Source organism: Muntiacus reevesi, chromosome X (assembly GCF_963930625.1).
Source record: "Muntiacus reevesi chromosome X, mMunRee1.1, whole genome shotgun sequence".
In the NCBI taxonomy this organism is placed as follows: Eukaryota; Metazoa; Chordata; class Mammalia; order Artiodactyla; family Cervidae; genus Muntiacus; species Muntiacus reevesi.
The window spans coordinates 37,387,440-37,406,831 of NC_089271.1; the positions used below are offsets into that span (position 1 = coordinate 37,387,440).

Genomic DNA, 19,392 nt, shown 5'->3' on the forward strand with positions numbered 1-19,392 from the left:
ATCGAACCCAAGTCTCCTGCATTGCAGGCAGATGCTTTACCAACTGAGTCACCAGGAATGCCCCCAAATTGCCCAGTATAATGTTACGTATCAACCCTTAGTGAAGCCTTTAAAAAAGCAAACAGGTTGAAAAATGGGTTATAGGAGGCAAATATAGTACCTGCCTTTAGAGCTGTCAACTCAGGAATTCTCTCAATTACAGAATCTTGCAGAGAAGTGATTTTTTCTTTCTCAAAATCCAGTGATGACAACATTCCTTACTCCAGATCTGGTATTTTTTCTTCATCACTGTCTGTGAATCAACACCTGCTCCATCTACTTCTGGTAAATCTACATTCTCATCACCACCCATATTGTTCATCATCTCAGAGAAACGATCAAAATTAGACATGTCTGCAACTGAATCATCTTCACAGTCTTTCCAATTATTGAAGTTCACACTAAGCCAATTAAGCTCTGCCCTCTCTTTTGTTAACCTTGGCCATGACTGGCCAGATTCTCCTTTTCATAAAAATATAAAATTGATCTGTTCGTTCTTTTATGCTTGGAATCATTTGGATCAATACAGTGAAGATCAATGTCATTTAAATGTTTAAAATGATCAATTCCTCCAAGACAACTGAATGTAATTTTGGAGTTCTCAAAATTTACATTAACATCTTGACTATCTTCAACACAAAATTCAGTGAAGACATAGTCCCTTTGATCGTACCGCTTTGCAGAAGCAGGCTGTATCGTGAACAGGGCAGGGGGACTGGCTAAAGGATGGGCGGGCCTCTCCAGTGGCCTGGATGTGGAGGTTTTCCCCTCAGTGAATTTTAATACAGCCAGAGTTAAGATATACTGCCCCAGCCGCTCCTCCAGCCCCATGCCACTTCCCAAGGCCCAGCCCTGATCAACTCCCAATCAGGTTATTGCAGTTACCTCCTAACTCTTTTCTTGTTTCTATTTTGTACATTATTTTCTTTATTTATCTAGGCTGTGCTGGGTCTTCATCGCTGTGCAGGCTTTTTTTTTTTTGCTAATGGCAAAATGGTATATTCTTAGCCTCCTCTAGTTGTAGTGAGTGAGCCTCTCATTGCAGTGGCTTCTCGTGTTGAGGATCACAGGCCCTAGGGTGTGTGAACTCAGTAGCTGCAGCACATGGGGTCGATAGTTGAGGTTCCTGGGCTCTATAGCATGGGCTCAGTAGTTGTGGCGCATGGGCCTAGTTGTTCCATGGCATGTGAGAGATTCTTCCTGGACCAGGGATCGAACCCTTATCTCCTACATTGGCAGACAGATTCTTTACCATCGAGCCACCTGGCAAGCCCCTCTCTTCCTGTTTCTAGTCTCTCTCTTCTGCAGCCTCCACTCCTGCATACTGCTTCCCAAATTTCTTTGGGAAGTAACTGCTAAAACATGAGTCAGATCACGTCCCTCCCCAACTCCCTAAACAAGAGAGTCAAACTTGGCCTGAGCAAGATCCTCCTCCGACCAACATTTCTGCATCCTTTCCTTCTCTGGGTCTTCCACTGCCCAAAGACCACAACTATCCTCTTCTTACTTCAACGTTTATTTCACATACCACATCCTTCTTCTATCAGTCAACAATTGTCTATTGAGTGGCTACTATATACCTGTCTACTCAGTATGTTTTTTGAATTGCTGCTATATCTAGGTATTGGGGATATGGCAATGAATAAGACAGACAAAATTACCTGCTTGGTGGAGCTTAGTGGGAGAGGCGGACAACAAAACAAGTGCACAAATAAGAAAATGTTAGGTAAGTGTGTTGCAGAGAATTGGAACATATAGCGACTAGGTGGCTATTTTTGACTGGGTGGCTATTTCCATCTGAAATGGCCTTTCCGAGGAGGTGACATCTATACTGAGATCTAAATGACAGGAAGGGAGGGACCAGCTATTCAGAGTTTAAGGGGCAAAGCATTCTAAAGATAGGACCAGCCACTGTGAAGGCTTTCAGGCGAAATGAAGTCTGATTGAAGGGCCAGAAGGCAGAGCAGCTAAACCACAGGGGTGAAGGGGGAGCCGTGGGAGATGAAGTTGGAGTCAGCTCACATATGCTTTCTAAGTCAGGGTGTAGAGTTGGAGTTTGATTCTTTGGGTGATGGATGGGAAGCCACTGGAGGGCTTTAAGTGAGAGAGTGACATGATGTACTTTGTGTTTGAACAAGATCACTCTGGTTGCTGTGGGAACAACACATTGGGGGTGACAGTTGGAGCAGGGACCAGGTAGGTGCTTTGGTGGAAGTCTGGTTTTCCTTGAAGTACTTGCTCCATTTAAGACAAATAACAAATCAAAAGCTCCCCTTGTTTTCAAGCAAAATATTAAAATTCTTATTATCATCTAACAGGACCTGGATGGGCTGACCTCTCTCCAGCCTCCTGTACACCATCTTTGCCCCTGCTATCGAGCCTTGCTGACCTTCTGTCAGTTCTTCAAATGTAGCAGGCCACAGGACCTTTGGACTTGCTGTGGTTATATGTTATTTGCATGTGTGACAAAATATATATACCATAAAATTTACCATGTTAACCATTTAAAAGTATACAACTCAGTGGCAGTAAGGATATTCACAATGTTGTCATCATCGCTCTCTAGCTCCAGAACTTTTTCATCATCTCAGGAGGAAACACTGGACTATTAAGGAGTCACTTCCCATTCCCTCCTGCCTCAGCCCCTGGGAGACCATAAATCTGCTGTCTCTATGGATTTTCCTGTTCTGAACAGCTCACAAAAATGAGTACAATATGTGGTATTTGTGTGGCTTCTTTCACTCATTATAAAGTTTCCAAGATTCATTCATATGGTAGCATGTGTCAGTACCTCATTCCTTTTCATGACTGAATAATATTCCATTGCATGGATTTATCACATTTTGTTTATCCATTCCTTAGTTGATGGACATTTGTTTAGGTTGTCTCCACCCTTCAATTAATGTGACTAGTGCTGCTATGAACACTCATGTACACGTTTTTGTTAGAATCCCTGCTTTCAATTCTTGGGGGTGTATACCTAGCAGTGAACTGCTATGTGATATGGTAGCTGTGGTCATATTTTGAGGAACGAGATCAGTAAATCTTCGACATGGATTAGTTTCCTGTGGCTGTGGTAACAAAGTACATTTAAAATAATTGCAGAAAATTTCTTTTCTCCCAGTTCTGAAGGCCAGAAGTCTGAAATCAAAGTGTCAGGAGGGCCAGGCTTCCTCTGAGGCCAGGTAGAATCCTTGTTTGCCTCTTCCTAGCTTCTAGTGGTGACAATCAATCCTTGGCACTTTTGGTTTGCAGCTACATCATTTCAATCAGTCTTATGGCCTTTCCCCTGTGTGTGTCTGTGTCTTCACGTGGCCCTCTTTCTGGGTCTTATCTTCTTTTAAGGACACCAGTCATATTGGACTAAGGGCCACCTTACTCCAGTATGACTTCCTCTTAAATAATTACATCTGCAACAACACTATTTCCAAATAAAGTCACATTCTGAGGTAAAGGGGGTGAGGACTTCAACATATCGTTTTGGGGGACACAATTCAATCCATGACAAACTGACAGGCATTTCTGGGCTTCTGAATCCCCTGGGGATCTTGTAAACACGGGCTTGGTGTGAGACCTGAGATTATGCATTTTCAATCAGCTCTCCCAGTTGCTAGCAGTGCTCCTGGTTCACTGATATGGTGGCCAACTAGTCTGGGTTTTACCAATAAAAATCCAGAGTTAAAGGAAACCCTTCAGTCCTGGGAAAACTGGAAAGTTTGTCACCCTATTATATCACAGACCATATTTTAAGTAGCTCTAGTTATGAACTATGGTGATTTACCCATTAATTACATTACTGAATACTCTTATCTTTACATTTAAATAAATTATTTTTTGCTAGAATAGCCCAAGATTTCAAGAATCTTGACCCCAGAAAGCTTCAGACAAACTGTGAAATGGTGACTTAGTTGAGTTCATGGGCGCCATATGTGAAATGGTGACTTAGTTGAGTTCATATTAACTCATGAAATTATCTATGATTCTCAGCCTTGGCCCAGCTGGGTTGAAAACTGAGATTTTTGACCCCTTTACATAGTAATTATGCACGGGAAAGATCTTTTTGGATAAGAATACTCACTGGGTTTGAAGTCTTCAGTATCCTTTTCTTGTGGCGCCCAGGGACTGTGAAAGCGGAGGTGAAGGCGCCTTTCTGAGGGTGGGTTTGAGCATGTTGTGGTTTGAGCTCTTGATTCCCATTAGGACCACCTGAAAAACTTTGAAAACTGCCACACCCTCACTCCAAATTAAATGATTCAGGCTACCTGGGATTGGGCACAGGCAGTCAAGGCTTTGTTGTTAGTGATTAAGCTCTCCAGGTGATGCAAATAAGCAACCAGAGTAGAAAATCACTCTGCAAGATCTTCCTTTATAAGAGAAACATTGCCAAGCTGTCCCTAATCTTTTTTTCCACCTGTACCCATATTCCTCTCCACTCCCCTCTATGCCCGCTTACCTTTCTGTCATGGTTGGTCATTACCTTAAGCAAGTTCTCTTCCTCATGTTTGTGTCCTTTTTATACAATGACCTCACTCACCTGGGACCAAGTAGAACCCACTGGCGGTAATAATTACTCTTGTAACTGACCTTGGCAGGCTTTCTTCAAGCTTTATTGACTTTGTTTTTCATTCTTTCACAAAAGGCATCCTTAGCATCATCCACAATTAAGTTAGCCTGTGATAGTGTCGCTGTTTTGACTGCAGAGTCTCTTAGGAATCCAGTGAAATCTCCCACAGAATCTGTACTGTGTGTTCCTCTGTAAACTAGCCACAGGAAATCTGGGTGGGGTGTACATTGCTTTTTTATTGGGATATAATTCATGTGCTATAAAATTCACCCTTTTAAAGTGTCAGTGGTTTTTAGTATATTCACAAAATTATGCAGCCATCACCACAATCTAATTCCAGAGCATTTTTGTCACTCCCCAAAGAAACCCCCTACTCATCAACAGTCCCTCCTCATTCCTGTTGCCCCCCTGCAACTACTAATCTATTTCTGTCTCTATGGATCTGTCTATTCTGGACATTGCCTATAAATGGAACATTCAGAATGTGGTCTTTTGTGTCTGGCTTCTTTCACTTAGCATATTTTCAAGGCTCAAACATATTACAGCAAATATCAGTGTGTGTGTGACCAAATAATTTTCCATCGTGTGGATGTGCTACATTATGTTCATCTATTCACAAGTGATGGACATTGGGGTGCTGTGAACATTCATGGGCAGGCTTTTGTGTAGACATGTTTTCATTTCTCTTGGGAGCAGAACCACTGGGTCATATGGTAACTCTGTGTTTAACGTTTTGAGGAACTTCTGAATTGTTTTCCAACCTTGTTTTTTGACCTTAAAACAGTTCTTTCCTGAGTGTAAGCTGGTCTATACTTGTTAGGGTGGGGAATATGAGTCTCAGGGGCTTTAAACATTTTTTTTTCCTGCTATACATTTTATGTGAAGAATGAATGGTACTTTCATATAGAACCGTGTCATTCGGCTTCATCATTTGAAAATGTCAAGAAAGCATGGACTGCCTGTGGTGGCAAGGATTGGGGGTGTCTGTCTGAGCTCCCGTGTTCCTAACCATCCCTCCAGCTGTATCTCCGGCCACCTGTCACAGTCTGTTACTGGCAGAGACAAGGCCAGCTTGTTCCAAGGACACGACTACTGGGCCACTTCCATCTCAGATGGCCTGGTGGGCCGTCCAAATGTAGGAATCCGATTGCTTTCCGGGGATGGCAATAAACCAGGTGCAGACGATCCTGCCAATGGAAAGCCCTACTGCGTACAAAGCAGAAACTCTCCTACTCACTCCCGGAGGCCCTGCCCCACTCCTCGGCTGGCTGGCTGAGCCTGTGCGGACTCGCGCGGGCGAACGGCCTCCTCCGCATGCGCAGTTTCCGCCGCTCGGTTCCTTAAGTGGGCGCTCTGCCGGGTGCGCGCTCAAGCACGCGCGCAGTCTCGCGTGCACGCGCGCACGGGGCCTCTAGCCGCACGCGCCCCTGCCCCGCCCCGCCCCGCCCCCGCCCCCTCCCCCCTCCCGCGCGCCCGCCCGCCTCCAGCCGCCGCCGCCGCCGCCGCCGCCGGAGCTCCGTAGTATGGCATCGAGGAGAATGGAGACCAAACCTGTGATAACCTGTCTCAAAACCCTCCTCATCATCTACTCCTTCGTCTTCTGGGTGAGTGGCCACGCCGGACCGGCGGCTGCGCTGCCGTCCATCGGTCAGTGTAGTGATGCTCCGGGAAGAGAAGGGGGAGGAAAAAAGCCAAAGCAAAAATCACATCTTGTGAACCCTCCTTACGGAGACAGGCGCAGGGCTGGGGCTGCGATGGCAGGGTGCAGCCTTGGGGCTGCTCGGACCCTGCACCCCGCCCGGTGTGGGTTGCAAGGGGCTGCGTGGTGGCGAAGACTGCGGGTTGTCGACCTTTCCAAAATATTTTAATGTATTGACTTGTTCTTTTAAGCTCGCGGGTTAGGGTCAGCCTCTGGGGAAAGTTGCGGTTTTATTCGGCTGTTTTCCTCTTTGGATCCCCCTCCCCATCCTCCCTTAAAAGCCGGTTCGCGGCGCCTCTTGGCGCTAACCTGTGGCCGGCTGGGAGCAGGCGCGAGAGCGCAGGGTTTGATCCCAGATTCCCGGTTATTCCCGACCCCGCGGGGCTGCGAGAGGCAGGCGCCGGGAGCCGTGAGCTGCTTGGCTGGGCAAGGGAGATCAAAGGCCCCCTCAAGCGCACTGGTAGTGGGTGGGCGCCGCCGCCGCGCCGAAACGCATGAAGGGAAGAGGGTCTTACATAAACCAGGGGGCATCTTTGCGTTTTCTCGGAGACCCAGGTCTTAGGACCTTTTGCCCACTCGCCTGCACCCTTACACTCATCTTTCTGTCGTTGCGTGAACCCATTCCGCAGAGCCCCAGGGAAGGACCCCCACCACTTGGCGACAGCAATAGCGCCCCAACTCTACTCCCCATCTAACTGGTGCTGCTATCGGTCCTTGAACCTCAATGCAGAAGGGTGACGTCAGCCCCTCAGCAGAAGCCTCTGCGCGCTGGAGGAGTGGGGGGGCGGACTCCAGGCTTGTGCCTTACCTCATCCTGTTTGGCAATTCGTGGAATCAGTGCCGGGCTGACACTGCAGTGATTCATTTGAAGTAGGTGGTACCTAAAGACCATTCCCCGTTATTTCTCTATCCGTGTAGATGACTCCCTTCTCCCCAAGTTTTCCTTTCCTGAACCAAGCCACAGCCACCCTACAGGAGAGTGAATGTCACTACCCCCCCCCCCCCCAATATCTGGGTCACTTCAGCTTTCAAGGCAGTCGTTTTGAAACCTGAGGCTTTGCAGAAAAAGCCAATCCCCGTCTTTGGTGGTTTTTCTCTTTGCCTTTCCCCTTGCCCCCCCATTAGCCCTAATTTTGGTTTGAAAGTGGGGCACAGTGCTTTATGAGGTACTCAGACTCGGCCTGATGGTGAAACAGGCTGTTTGTAATGACCAAGGCAGGAACTGAGATTTATTAAGGTTAAAAAAAATTCCTATGCGCCCCCGCCCCCCAAGGACATTCCTTGTCATTGGCGATTCTTCAGGTCGGGAAACTGGACTCTGGGGATCAGGCATACCAAGAACTCTGCAATGAGATAAGATAGATTAACTGGTATATCACACAGGCAGCCACAGAAATGGACTTTACTTGGGCTGAAATTTCAGTAGTGGAATTGTGAGCTCTGCCCAGATCCTATATTATGTTCTTCTTGGAAAAAGCAAGAATGCATGCTGGTTGCTGAAACTTCCCAGTAAGCTTTCCTGGGAACTGGTTTAGCTTTTTTGTTTGTTTGTTTCATTATATCTCTTTGGTGTTTGGCTCTTCCTATTTACTTGACTTCCTATTTGTTCATGGAGTAAATCATATGGGTAATTATTTTTAGCTTCCTGAAAAATCTTCCAGCATCTCTGCTTGCTGGTAAAGAAGGGAGCCTTCTAGAGGAAGACTTTTCATGGGAGCTTTTTGACTCTTGTTTACTCCCTCCCCTCCCCAGCCTCCTGAATCCAATTCCTTAATGCACCCTAATACATCTTAAGCACAACATTTTATGCCCTCTGAAGTTCCTTGATGCCTGCATTTTCATTTTTTTCCTACTTTCAAGATTTCTGTAGTCTCTTAAATGTTTACCTGATGAATTTAATAGTTTAAATAGCATTCAATAATCACTTCATACTTCACAACCAACGAATGAGATCTCTCCAGATGCAAGGGTATTTTTAAATGAGACATTTTCGTGAGTAAACCATGGTACAAATGCTGTGTTTTCCATTATACCTTAAATGGCAAGGGAAAAAAACAGCTTTATTGAGATTTCATTCACATACTTCACCCCTTTTAAAGTGTACACATTAGTGGTTTTTAGTGTATTCACATACGTGTAACCATAATCCCAGTCAATTTTAGAACATTTTCATTACCTGAAAAAGAAACCCCATACCTTTTAGCTATCATTCTCTTTTCTGCTCTCAATAACCCTCACCACCCTAAGCAGTCACTAATCTACTTTTTGTATAGATTTCCCTTTTCTGGACATTTCATCTAAATGAAACCATATAGTATGTGGTCTTTGTGAATGGCTTCTTTTGCTTAGCATAATGTTCTTATTCATGTTTATTCCTTTTAATGGCCAAATAATACTCCACTGCATGCTTATACACTATCGCATTTTGTTCATTCAATTGTCCACTGATAGACATTTGGGTTATTTCTATCTTGTGGCTATTATGAATCAGTGCTATAAACATTTATGTGCAAGTTTTTGTGTGAACGTATGTCTTCGTTTCTCTTGGGTATATACCTAGGAGTGGATTTGCTGGGTCATATGGTAACTCTGATTAATCATTTGAAGACCTGCCAGACTGTTTACCAAAGTGACTGCACCATTTTACATTCCTTCCAGCAGTGTATGAGTACTGTGATTTAACGTATTTCTCCACGTTCTTGCCAACATTTGCTATTATCTGACTTTTAAAATTCTAGCCATGCTAGTAGATATCTCATTGTGATTTTGATTTGAATTTCCTTGATGAGCAGTGATACTCAGCATCTTTTTATGTACTTATTGGTCATTTGTATATCTTCCTTTAAGAAATGTCTGTTTATGTCTTTTACCCAATTTTTATTTCAGTTATTTTTTAAACATTGTTGTATGTGTTGTATGTTGTATGTGTCCTTTATATATTCTTGATTCAAGTCTCTTATCAGATACATCATTTGCAAATATTTTCTCCTGTTGTTCAGTTGCCCAGTCACGTCCGATTCTTTGTGACCCCATGGACTGTAGCACGCCAGGTCTCCCTGATTCTATGGATTGTTTATTCACTTTTCTTGGTGGTGTCCCTTGACGTACAAAGGGTTTTTTTATTTTGATAAAGTCCAATCTACCTATTTTTTGTTGCTTGTGCTTTTAGTATCATATTTAAGAATTTTTCACCAAATGAAGAGTTTATGAAGAAAATACTGTCTGTAAGAGTGATTTGCCTGTTCAGTAAACGCAGTTGGTAAATGTATCTTTCTCTGGCATGTAGTAGGTACTCAAATATTTGTCAAAACTTCTGGGATTATGTTAAGTAATTTACAAGCAGGATGATCTTGGTGGTCTTTTAAGTGGAAGATGGACAAAAGATTAGGCAGAATTTTTTCCTTCCTGTTTTCTTTGAATCATTTTAATGCGACTACTTCTCTTCCCATACCTCGGATTTAGGACTAGAAGACATTTGAGCTTAAAACGGTGATAGACCAGTAGCATCAAGAGATGGATGTACCTACAGATATGAGAGATCTCATATATGCATTGAGATACTGTACTGGTATTTTTCTTTCTGACTTACTTTAGAAAGGTGGTAATGATGAGCCTATATGCGAGACAGTAAAAGAGACACAGATAAAGAATAGACTTTTGGACTCTGTGGGAGAAGACAAGGGTGGGATGATTTGAGAGAGTAGCATTGAAACATGTATATTATCATATATGAAACAGATCGCATATTATCATATATGAAACAGATCGCCAGTCCAGGTTGGATGCATGAGACAGGGTGCTCAGGGCTGGTGCACTGGGATGATCCAGAGGGATGGGATGGGGAGGGAGATGGAAGGGGGGTTCAGGATGGGGAACACATGTACACCCATGGCTGATTCATGTGAATGTATGGCAAAACCCACCACAATATTGTAAAGTAATTGGCCTTCAATTAAAATAAATAAAGACAAGATCTTGTTTTATCTGGCCTCCTCTTCTATCTATAGTTACTCTCCTTCTCTGAGATGTTCCTCTAAAGCAGTGGTTCTCAGCAGCAAACAGTTTTGCCTCTCCCCCGCCCAGTATCGGGCCATGTCTGCAGACATATTTTGGTCACAGCTGGGAGTGGGGTGCTACTGGTATCTCGTTGGTAGAGGCCACAGGTGCTGCTAAGCATAGTATAAGGCACAGGACAACCCTTCACAAGAAAGAATTATCTGGCTCACAATGTCAACAGTACCCACAACCTCTGCACTAGTGGACTTTACATAGTAATAAGTTAATATGTAGAAAAAGAGAATCTTATGCAGAACTCCCTATATTTACTATTGTTTGGAACCACTATACCCAAGCACTCACAACATAATCGCAAGTAAGAAGAGAAGCATTCTCCTTTTTATTTGGAGATAAAGGTAGGTGGTCCTTTATGTAATAGTATTGAAATAGATGGGATGATCCTCCAGTTAAATAGTATCACCTGAATATTAGGTAAGTGGCTCCATTATGGTCCTTGAATTGTATGTTTCATTTTCAGAGGAGGAAAACACACACCTAGTAGTAAGTTATCCTGAGCTTTATTTAAGACTAGCAAACAGTGCCTGACACATAGAAGGTTTACTCTGGAAGTATTTAACAAATGAATGAATAAATGAAATTTTATTAACTACTCTTGGGCTCATGTATTTATTTCAACTCACCTCAATTGGGAGGGTTTTTAAAAGCGATATTTTCTGTCTACCTGTGGTGGTTTAAACGTGTTCCTGACAGTGATGTGTGAAAAGGTGGAACAGAGAACGTTACAAGATTTGATCTTCTAATGATAGTTCGGTTATTATATTTTTATGATCAGCTAGTTTGCCAGCCACTGTACTTACCTAAAATTTTAATTGTAATTTGTTAAGCTTGAATAAAAAAGATATCTATCTTACTCATATACAAAAAAAAAACACTCCATGACAAATACAGTTTTTTCAACAACAAACAGGAAAACTATAAATGTGATGCTTACAAGGTAAATTATTTTGATTTAGAAAATTTTTTAATGTATTTTAAACACTCTTCTGAGTTCTAAGCTAAGATTGAAATACACTATAGTTACATCCACTAAATAATATGATAAAGAGAAACATCCTTGCTTCATTCCAGTGTATATTGGATTTGGTTTCTTCTTTGATGATCCAAAGAGGAAATTAGCTTGATCAATTCTGATACCAAATTCTCCTATGGTGAAATATCAGTGTTTTTTTTTTTTTTAATTTTGGAAGCTTCTCTAATCTTTTTAGGGAGAAGATTAAAAGAAATAATGGTCAGAATATTTCTTTTCTTTTGTCATCCAGAAAGTTTAGGTACTTGGATTAAATAGAGGGGGAAAAGTCTTAAAGAACAGCCCCTAACGTTTTACAAAAGTGTTTGAATTTGGGTGCACACTTACGGCTACACTATCCTTTTGCGTATCTTTGGAATTCAACAAACATTCATTGAATGTCTTGTATGCTAGGTATTTCAATAGAATGTTTACCAATGTTTACTAGCTGCTGCTTTTACCGTGTTACCTTCGTTTCTAAACAAAGCAGTTAATCTATTACTTTTCAGTATTAGGTGTTATATATTGTCTTCCTACTATGGAAGATCATGATCTAGTTCTCTTACCCCTTTCTCCCTCCCTCACATCTTTCCTAAATTGGGTAGACCCCAATATATCTTTTATCAGTATCATATCAACTTGGTTAGAGCAGTAGTCAGCGATCATATTAATTAGGTAAGCTGATTCACAGCTGAACCTTGTAGTGTCTATTATGATTGCTTGCACAGCTTTTCCTCTTCAGTTAAAAGTTGCCTTGTTTTATCCTTTACTTGTTAATTTTCTTCTTTCACCACTAAATTATCCCCGTATTCTTCCCGAAGAACTGCAAATCTTCACTTAGTGTATTGAAACACGTCGTGTATCCTGTCAGTTTCCTATTCCTAAAAAACAATCATTAATATTGTTAGAGATGTTTCTCCCAGAGTAGGCTAGTGTTTGCTGGGCCTTTGAAACAGCTGACATCATTATAATCTCCCTTTACCATTATCCTGGGGAATCTCGTCTCCTTTTATATTGTGTCTTCAGTTTCCTAGATGTCCTGTCTTCCTCTTTTTTGTTCATCCATTTTGGTGGAGCAAACCTTCTAGTAACTTTCTGGAAAAGAGTTCATGAGAGGTTAATTTGTTGAGGCTTTGCAGGTATGAACATTTTATTATGCTCTTGCACATAATTTGATAGTTTGGCTGAGTATAGAATTCTAGTTCATACATCATTTACCCTCAGAATTTTTCTGTCACTTTCTCTTCTCCCCCAGGTCTCTTGCTCTTGTTGCTGTTGAGAAATCCAAATGAGTTTTTTTTTTTAATATTCTTCTTCTTAAATTCTGCTTTTCTTTGAAAGTATCTGGAATCTTTCTAGTTCCTAGTGCTCTGAACTTTCACAATACTACCTCTTGCCATATGTTTATTTCTATCTTTCCTCTGTACCCTTTCAATGTGCAAACTCAGGTCCTTCCATTTGGGGAAGTTTTCTTGTTTTGTTTTGCTTTAAGTTTCCTTTCATTTTCTCTGTTGTGTCTATTTCAGTGTTGGACCTCTTAGATCCTCTAATTTTCCTCTGTTTTCTAATTCTTTGTCGTTTTAATTCTTTGTCTTTTTGTTCTGCCTTCTGGAAGATCTCTCCCAGTTTACCTTGCCTGCTATTGCATTTTTCATGTGTTTCATATGTTGATTTTTAGGAGCTCCCTGTTGAGGTCTGAGCATTTCTTTTTCTAGCATCCCACTCTTGTTTCATAAATGTAATATTTTAAGATCCTTCTGACAATATTAATGATGGTTTTTTAAAAAAAAGTTTGCTTCTTTCTGCAGTTTCCTCCCAGCTTCTGTGTTATCTGGCATACTACAGACTGACCTCAAATTTCTGGTAACCATTTGCTCTCTGTTCTATATATGTTTAAGAGTGGAGCTCTAGAAATGCTGACTGGAGCCTCTTAGCATTAAATGAGAATTTGTAAGTTGGGTGATTTAGCTGGGCCGTTGAGTTTTGGAACTGAGTCTTTTCCTTTGGTCTAATCAGATTTCCTATAGAAGAATCTTCCTATCTTCTCTTCGGATGAACAAGGTTAGGTTTATAGATGTTTCCACATGAGTATAAATACACCTTTGTTTAAGCTCCTGTCTCAAGTGTAGAATCCAGTGTCCACTGTGCTTGTTCTCTAGTTCATTCTTCCTAGATAGTAAATCTCTGAACCCATGATAGAATGGGGGAGAAGGCAGAGACTGGAAGTTGGAGGGGATCTAATTGCTCTTCCAAAAGCTTTTCCCAGATTCTCCATATTTTAGCTCCCTTTTGTGCCTGGTCCCAAGAGTGCATGGAGTTGCCTTCTGGGAGTGCTTGTGTGCAAATATTTTATTCTTGGATTTGCTCACAGCTGCCATAAGATTTGGCTTTTTCTCAGCTTCCAAAATGTCATTGTGGTTGTCTCCTCTTCCATTCTCTTTGTTATTGTGGGTTTAAAAAAAAATCCAGTCATTTCAGTGGACTTTTGGGAGCTAGCCAAGGTAAATGAATGTGTTCAATCCATCATCTTTAACTGGACGTCCTTTATATCTGTATCTCTACCTTGCATGTAACTAATTAAATACGGAGTTGATTGTGAGTGATTGAATAGAGCATCTGAGATGGCAACAGTTGGGATCTTCTAATAGATATTGGTACCTACTTTTCAACTTTTAAAGAGCTTTTGTGTTAAGGGGGGTGTTCTAGGTTGGAATAGGCTTACTAAACCACATCCTCTTCAAGGTTATCTGGTCATCAGGGAATGGAGTTGGATAAATGGGAACGAAGTTCTGAAGGTTGCTGCTGTTTTTTTTCTGCTCATCGAATTTCTTCCCATCAAGTGGAGGCCCATGTGTCTTCTGATCTAATTCAGACCTTGCTGGATTAATTTAATGTGGAAGCAACAGAGTTTCAAAGTATGGTGGGGAACTTGATGTTACATGGGTCAGGGCTCTTCTATTTTTCTGTTACCACAATGATAACCCTCCATGTTTGTTATACAACTTGTGCATTATAATCTGAAGGTTTTTTTTTTTCTTATTTAATTCACTTTACTTCCTATATGGAGGTGCAGTTAGGCCACTTGCACTACCTTTTATAGTATTTGTGGAACATTAAGTTTTTCCCACTATGTAGTTGCTTAGAAACAAGCTGACTTTTTATCCAGATAGATTGAAACACTCTGCTTAATTTTAATTACAGCTGGAGTTCTTGATTTGACCCTACCGTGGACTCCATTCCTGATGATTCATTGACTGTTCAGCATTATGTACTGTTTTAAGGAAGCACTTAAAAAGGTGCTTTGAATGGAAAGTCATCTGTGACTGTGTTTCTCTGTTTAAACATGTTAAACCTTTGACATAGGTGACTAATGCACCACTAAAGCAATTTGAAGTGCACTGTAAAAAATATATTCTTATGTCTTTTTCCCCTTTGAACCCATTACAGCAGCTTCCAATTTGGCTTATCTCCACATGACAGGCAGATCGTTGGATTACTGCTCTTAAATTTCCTTTTTTGGCTGTTATCCTACTTGCCTTGACAGAATGCTTTTCATTCTTGGCTGAACATTTTTGTACCTTTTGATGTGCTGAACATTTTTGTACCTTTTGATGTAGAGTCTCAATATTCATCAAGAAAATGACATAAAGAGGGGAAGATAGGAAAGAGCTTTTCTTTGTCTTGATTTCCCTTTGGTTATTTGATCACTTGAACTTGTAAGCCTGTGAAAGAGTTTGGTGATAGAATTAAGGATCCCAGTTCTACTGTGGAACATTTTCTTTATGCTTTTTGTAAGGTGTGATAGGCTTTTTCATCATCATTTGTTGTAGGGGAAATTGCAGTTGCCTTGTACTGAAATAAAAGATGGGCTGGGTCAGATGAGCAATCTGCATTTATGGTGGTCAATCCTATTTGCCCATCAGGGTTGCTTAAGGAGCCCTAAAATACTATATGCTTAGACTTCACGGTAAGAGGTTCTGATTCAGTTGGCCTGGAGGAGGGTGCCAGCTTTCATAGTTTTAAAATAATCTTCCAGGTGATTCAGCTGTGCAAATAGGATTGAGAGCCACTGATTCAGGGAGAACTGTGTAATAGCAGACCTGGTTCATCTTGGATCTGGAGATAACTAGGGAATATCTAGCCATTGAGTAGCTTGTTATTGTTTAGTTGCTAAGCTGTGTCCAACTCTTTTGCAACCCCATGGACTGTAGTCTGCCAGGCTCCTTCTGCCCATGGGATTTCCCAGGCAAGAATACTGGAGTGAGTTGCCATTTCCTTCTCCAGGGGATCTTCCCGACTCAGGAATTGAACTGTCTCCTGCTTGGCAAGCAGATTCTTTACCATTGAACCACCAGGGAAACCCTATTGAGTATCTAGTATGGGCCTGTTGATTTGGCCTGCTTTGCTCAAAAGTCTGAGGCTAGGTGTCCAGTATCTCTTAGTAAACCAAAATGGCCTTGTCACTCTTAGGAGACCTTGCTAATCATTCCTAACTAGAGGAGTGCTCATCAGAATCACTAAGGGGCTTTGAAAACAGTTGTTTGGTCCTATCTCATAAAGTTTCTGTTTTAATTGATCTGAAGAGGGACCTGGGTATGTATTTTTTTAAACCATTCCTAAAGTGATTCTGATTTCTGGGATATGACTCTGGCCTGTGATAGTTTGTTATAAATAAATTCTTAACATATGCTTTCGTGTGATCTGTAGTACCATGAGGCTAGTTTGAGGAGAAGGTTCCATAAGCAAGATGCAGCCAATCTAGTATTTTTCTCACCCACTGAATTGATGTCTTCCATGTGTCTGCAATTGGATGCTTGGAGTTTGGAATAGTTTCCATTCCTTAGGGGGGATGTATTTGTTTATAGTTGCACTTAGAAGTTAGGAAGTCTTAGTTTTCCCTCTATCAAGATTAGACTATTATTCATTTTGTAAAGAGAAGGCAATGGCAACCCACTCCAGTATTCTTGCCTGGAAAATCCCATGGATGGAGGAGCCTGGTAGGCTGCAGTTCATGGGGTCTTGAAGAGTGACTTCACTTCACGACTGAGTGACTTCACTTTCACTTTTCACTTTCATGCATTGGAGGAGGGAATGGCAACCCACTCCAGTGTTCTTGCCTGGAGAATCCCAGGGACAGTTGGAGCCTGGTGGGCTGCCATCTATGGGGTCGCACAGACTTGGACACAACTGTAGCAACTTAGCAGCAGCAGCAGCAATATGTAAAACAAAACCCTGAATTTATTACTTAACAAAGTAAGAGAGCAGTACTAGTCAAGCAGAGTTTATGAGTGAAACAGATTGCTGATCTTTTGGAGAAGCGTGGTGGTGTTTGATGGTTGCTTTGGTTACAGAAGAAGGAGTGGTTGCCCTTGGCCTTAGAATCGTGGCTATTTGGGTGAGACTGTTGTTGATTGCCTCTGGGAAGCATAGTCACTGCTGTGCTGTTGATTGGTTGACCTTGAGTTGTGTGAGGCTGTCGCTGTAATTAGCTTCTAGAGGTATGTTCCCTGAAACAAGGTGAGTTGTCATTGATGATTAGACTAAGCTGAGTTGCCACTGATCGAATCAGTTTAGAAGTGGGTGCTGGTAGTTACCATGCCTACTGAATAATCAATCTTCTTCCCTCCAGGAGTATAGAGACTTTTATTCTTGCCTCAGATTACCAATGCTTATTTCTCAGTGAGATGGGTTTATCTCTTCACAGATGCAATTGTTGTATCAGAAGAAACCTAATAGAGTCTAAAGATAAACTAATATGAGAATTTGGTAAAGTGTTGCATCTTTGCATCTTTGCATCTTGTTAGATGCAAGATAAAAATACAAAAATTAATTGCTTTTCATTATTTTGCATAAGCCTTAGTTAGAAAAGGGAGAAAAAATTTCAGTCTCAGTAGCAATAGAAATCATGACTTCTTCAGAATAGTTTAAAAAAAAGTAAGGCTCTTATATGAAGAAAACTAAAATCTTATTGAAGATTATAAGATCTGAACAGATTAAAGAACATTGTGTTCTTCAGTGGGGAGATTTAGTACTATAAAATTATCAGTTTAAAATGTGTTTACTGTAATTCCAAATAGAGTCCCCGATGGAATTTTTTTTGGGTGAGGGAGTGGCACTTGTTAAAAGCAATGTTTATGTGGAAGAATAAATGCCGGAGAAGGCAAGAGACATATGGGCGAGGGGGAAGGAAGTCTATGCCTTACCAGTGTTACCAGAATATACTATTGTATATAAGATGGCCACTGTCATCATCCTCGTTTCTGGTATTTATGTTCTTGTGTAATCTCCTTCATTTGGGTTTGGGCAGGACCTGTGAATAGTTTCTAACTAAGAGAATACAACAAAGGTGGTTCTTTTTTTTTTTTTTAAACAAAGGTGTTTCAATGTGTGTGAATACATGTACATGATTATATTAGATAAGATTGTAATGTCTTCCTGAGAGACTTTGTCCCTGGCTGGCTTTGAAGAAACAAGTTTCTTTTGTTGTGATCTACCCTATGGAGAAGACCACGTGGCAAGAACTGAAGGCAGTCTTCTGCTGACAGAAAGAAACGAGGCCCTCAGTTTGACAGTGCACAAGCAACAAAATGATTCCATCAGTCAAGTGATCTTGGAAGCACATCCTTCCCCATTTTGGCTTCAAATGAGACTGTAACCACCCAACAACTTGATTGAAGCTTAATGAGATCTTGAAACAGAAGACAGTGTAAAGTTGTGCCCAGACTCCTGACCCCACCGAAATTCTGACGTAGTAACTGTGTGCTGTTTTAAGTCTCTATGTTTATTGTAATATTGTTACATAGCAATGCATAGTTAATAAAACTATAAGTGAAGTCTCTCAGTCGTATCCGACTCTTTGCGACCCCATGAACTGCAGCCTCCCAGGCTCCTCCGTCCATGGGATTTTCCAGGCAAGAGTACTGGAGTGGGTTGCCATTAATAAAACTATAAAGTCCCTGGTTAATTCAGTATGATGTTGACTTATAAAGAGACAAATGGGTCCGTGGAATAATAGAGAATCCAGTTATAAATTCTAGTGTATATAATTTATTTATTTATTTATTTTAGTGTATATAATTTAATATATGAAAAGGGACATTCATTTTAGAGAAGGCTAGGTTTAAATGATTCTAATACTACTGTATATTTGGAAAAAATAAAATTGGAGCCCTTGAATTTTATTAAAAAGTCTAGTTGACTTAAAAGCTTAGATATGAACACAAAACAAAATTCTGTAAGAAAGTATAGAGATCATATATAAATACAGGAATCAGAGAAACTTCTTTATCCAAGTTAGAGCCTCAGAAGCAATGAAGTTAAAAAATTGGTCTTCCCCGGTAGTCCAGTGACTAAGAATCTGCCTGCCACTGCAGGCGACACAGGTTCGATCCCTAGTCTGGGAAGATCCCACATGCCATGGAGCAACTAAGCTTGTGTGCCACAACTACCTTGCCAGTGCTCTGGATCCCGTGAGCTGCAACTACTGATGTCTTTGCACCCTAGAGCCTGTGCACCACAACTAGAGGGTTATTCCCTGCTCACTGCAACTAGAGAAAAACCCAGGCACAGCAATGAAGACCCAGTGCAGCCATAAATAAATAAATGTATTATTTACCAAAAAAATCATTGTATTTGCCTATCCAGTTTTTTAAATTATATGACATAAGTACAATCAAATCAATTAAACAATTATGGTGAGATGCAGACCGAGTGCCAGACTATTAGCTAATGTACTGCTTTCTTCATTAAGAAGATCTTCTTATAGAAAAAAAAAAACTACATTCTGATGGAACCTCCTTCTCATTTGAGACTGATAATGGCTTGCTGACCAGCTCTGGCCTACTGACCACACTTGTGAATTACTGCTCTGTGGAAGGAATCAGCAAACTGTTTCTGTAAAGGGCCAGATAGTGAATATTTTAGGCTTTGTGGATGGTCTCTGTTGCATCTACTCAACTCTGTCATTGTCCTGTGAAAGCAGCATAGACTAACATAAATGAATAAGCA

The 19,392-nt window shown here is 41.2% G+C and overlaps 1 protein-coding gene and 1 pseudogene across 1 annotated transcript in view; one reads left to right on the forward strand and one right to left on the reverse strand.

Annotated features, from left to right (window-relative positions):
* Window positions 1–257: 257 nt before the first annotated feature.
* LOC136154431 (prostaglandin E synthase 3-like) lies at window positions 258–870 on the reverse strand (annotated as a pseudogene).
* A 5,196-nt stretch (window positions 871–6,066) lies between these two features.
* The window catches only part of TSPAN7 (tetraspanin 7), a 127,517-nt gene continuing 114,191 nt past the window's right edge, over window positions 6,067–19,392 (forward strand). Inside the window, exon 1 of the mRNA XM_065915866.1 lies at window positions 6,067–6,207. Coding sequence (XP_065771938.1) covers window positions 6,127–6,207 — 81 coding nt within the window. The 5' untranslated portion in view covers window positions 6,067–6,126. The remainder of the gene's footprint in view (window positions 6,208–19,392) is intronic.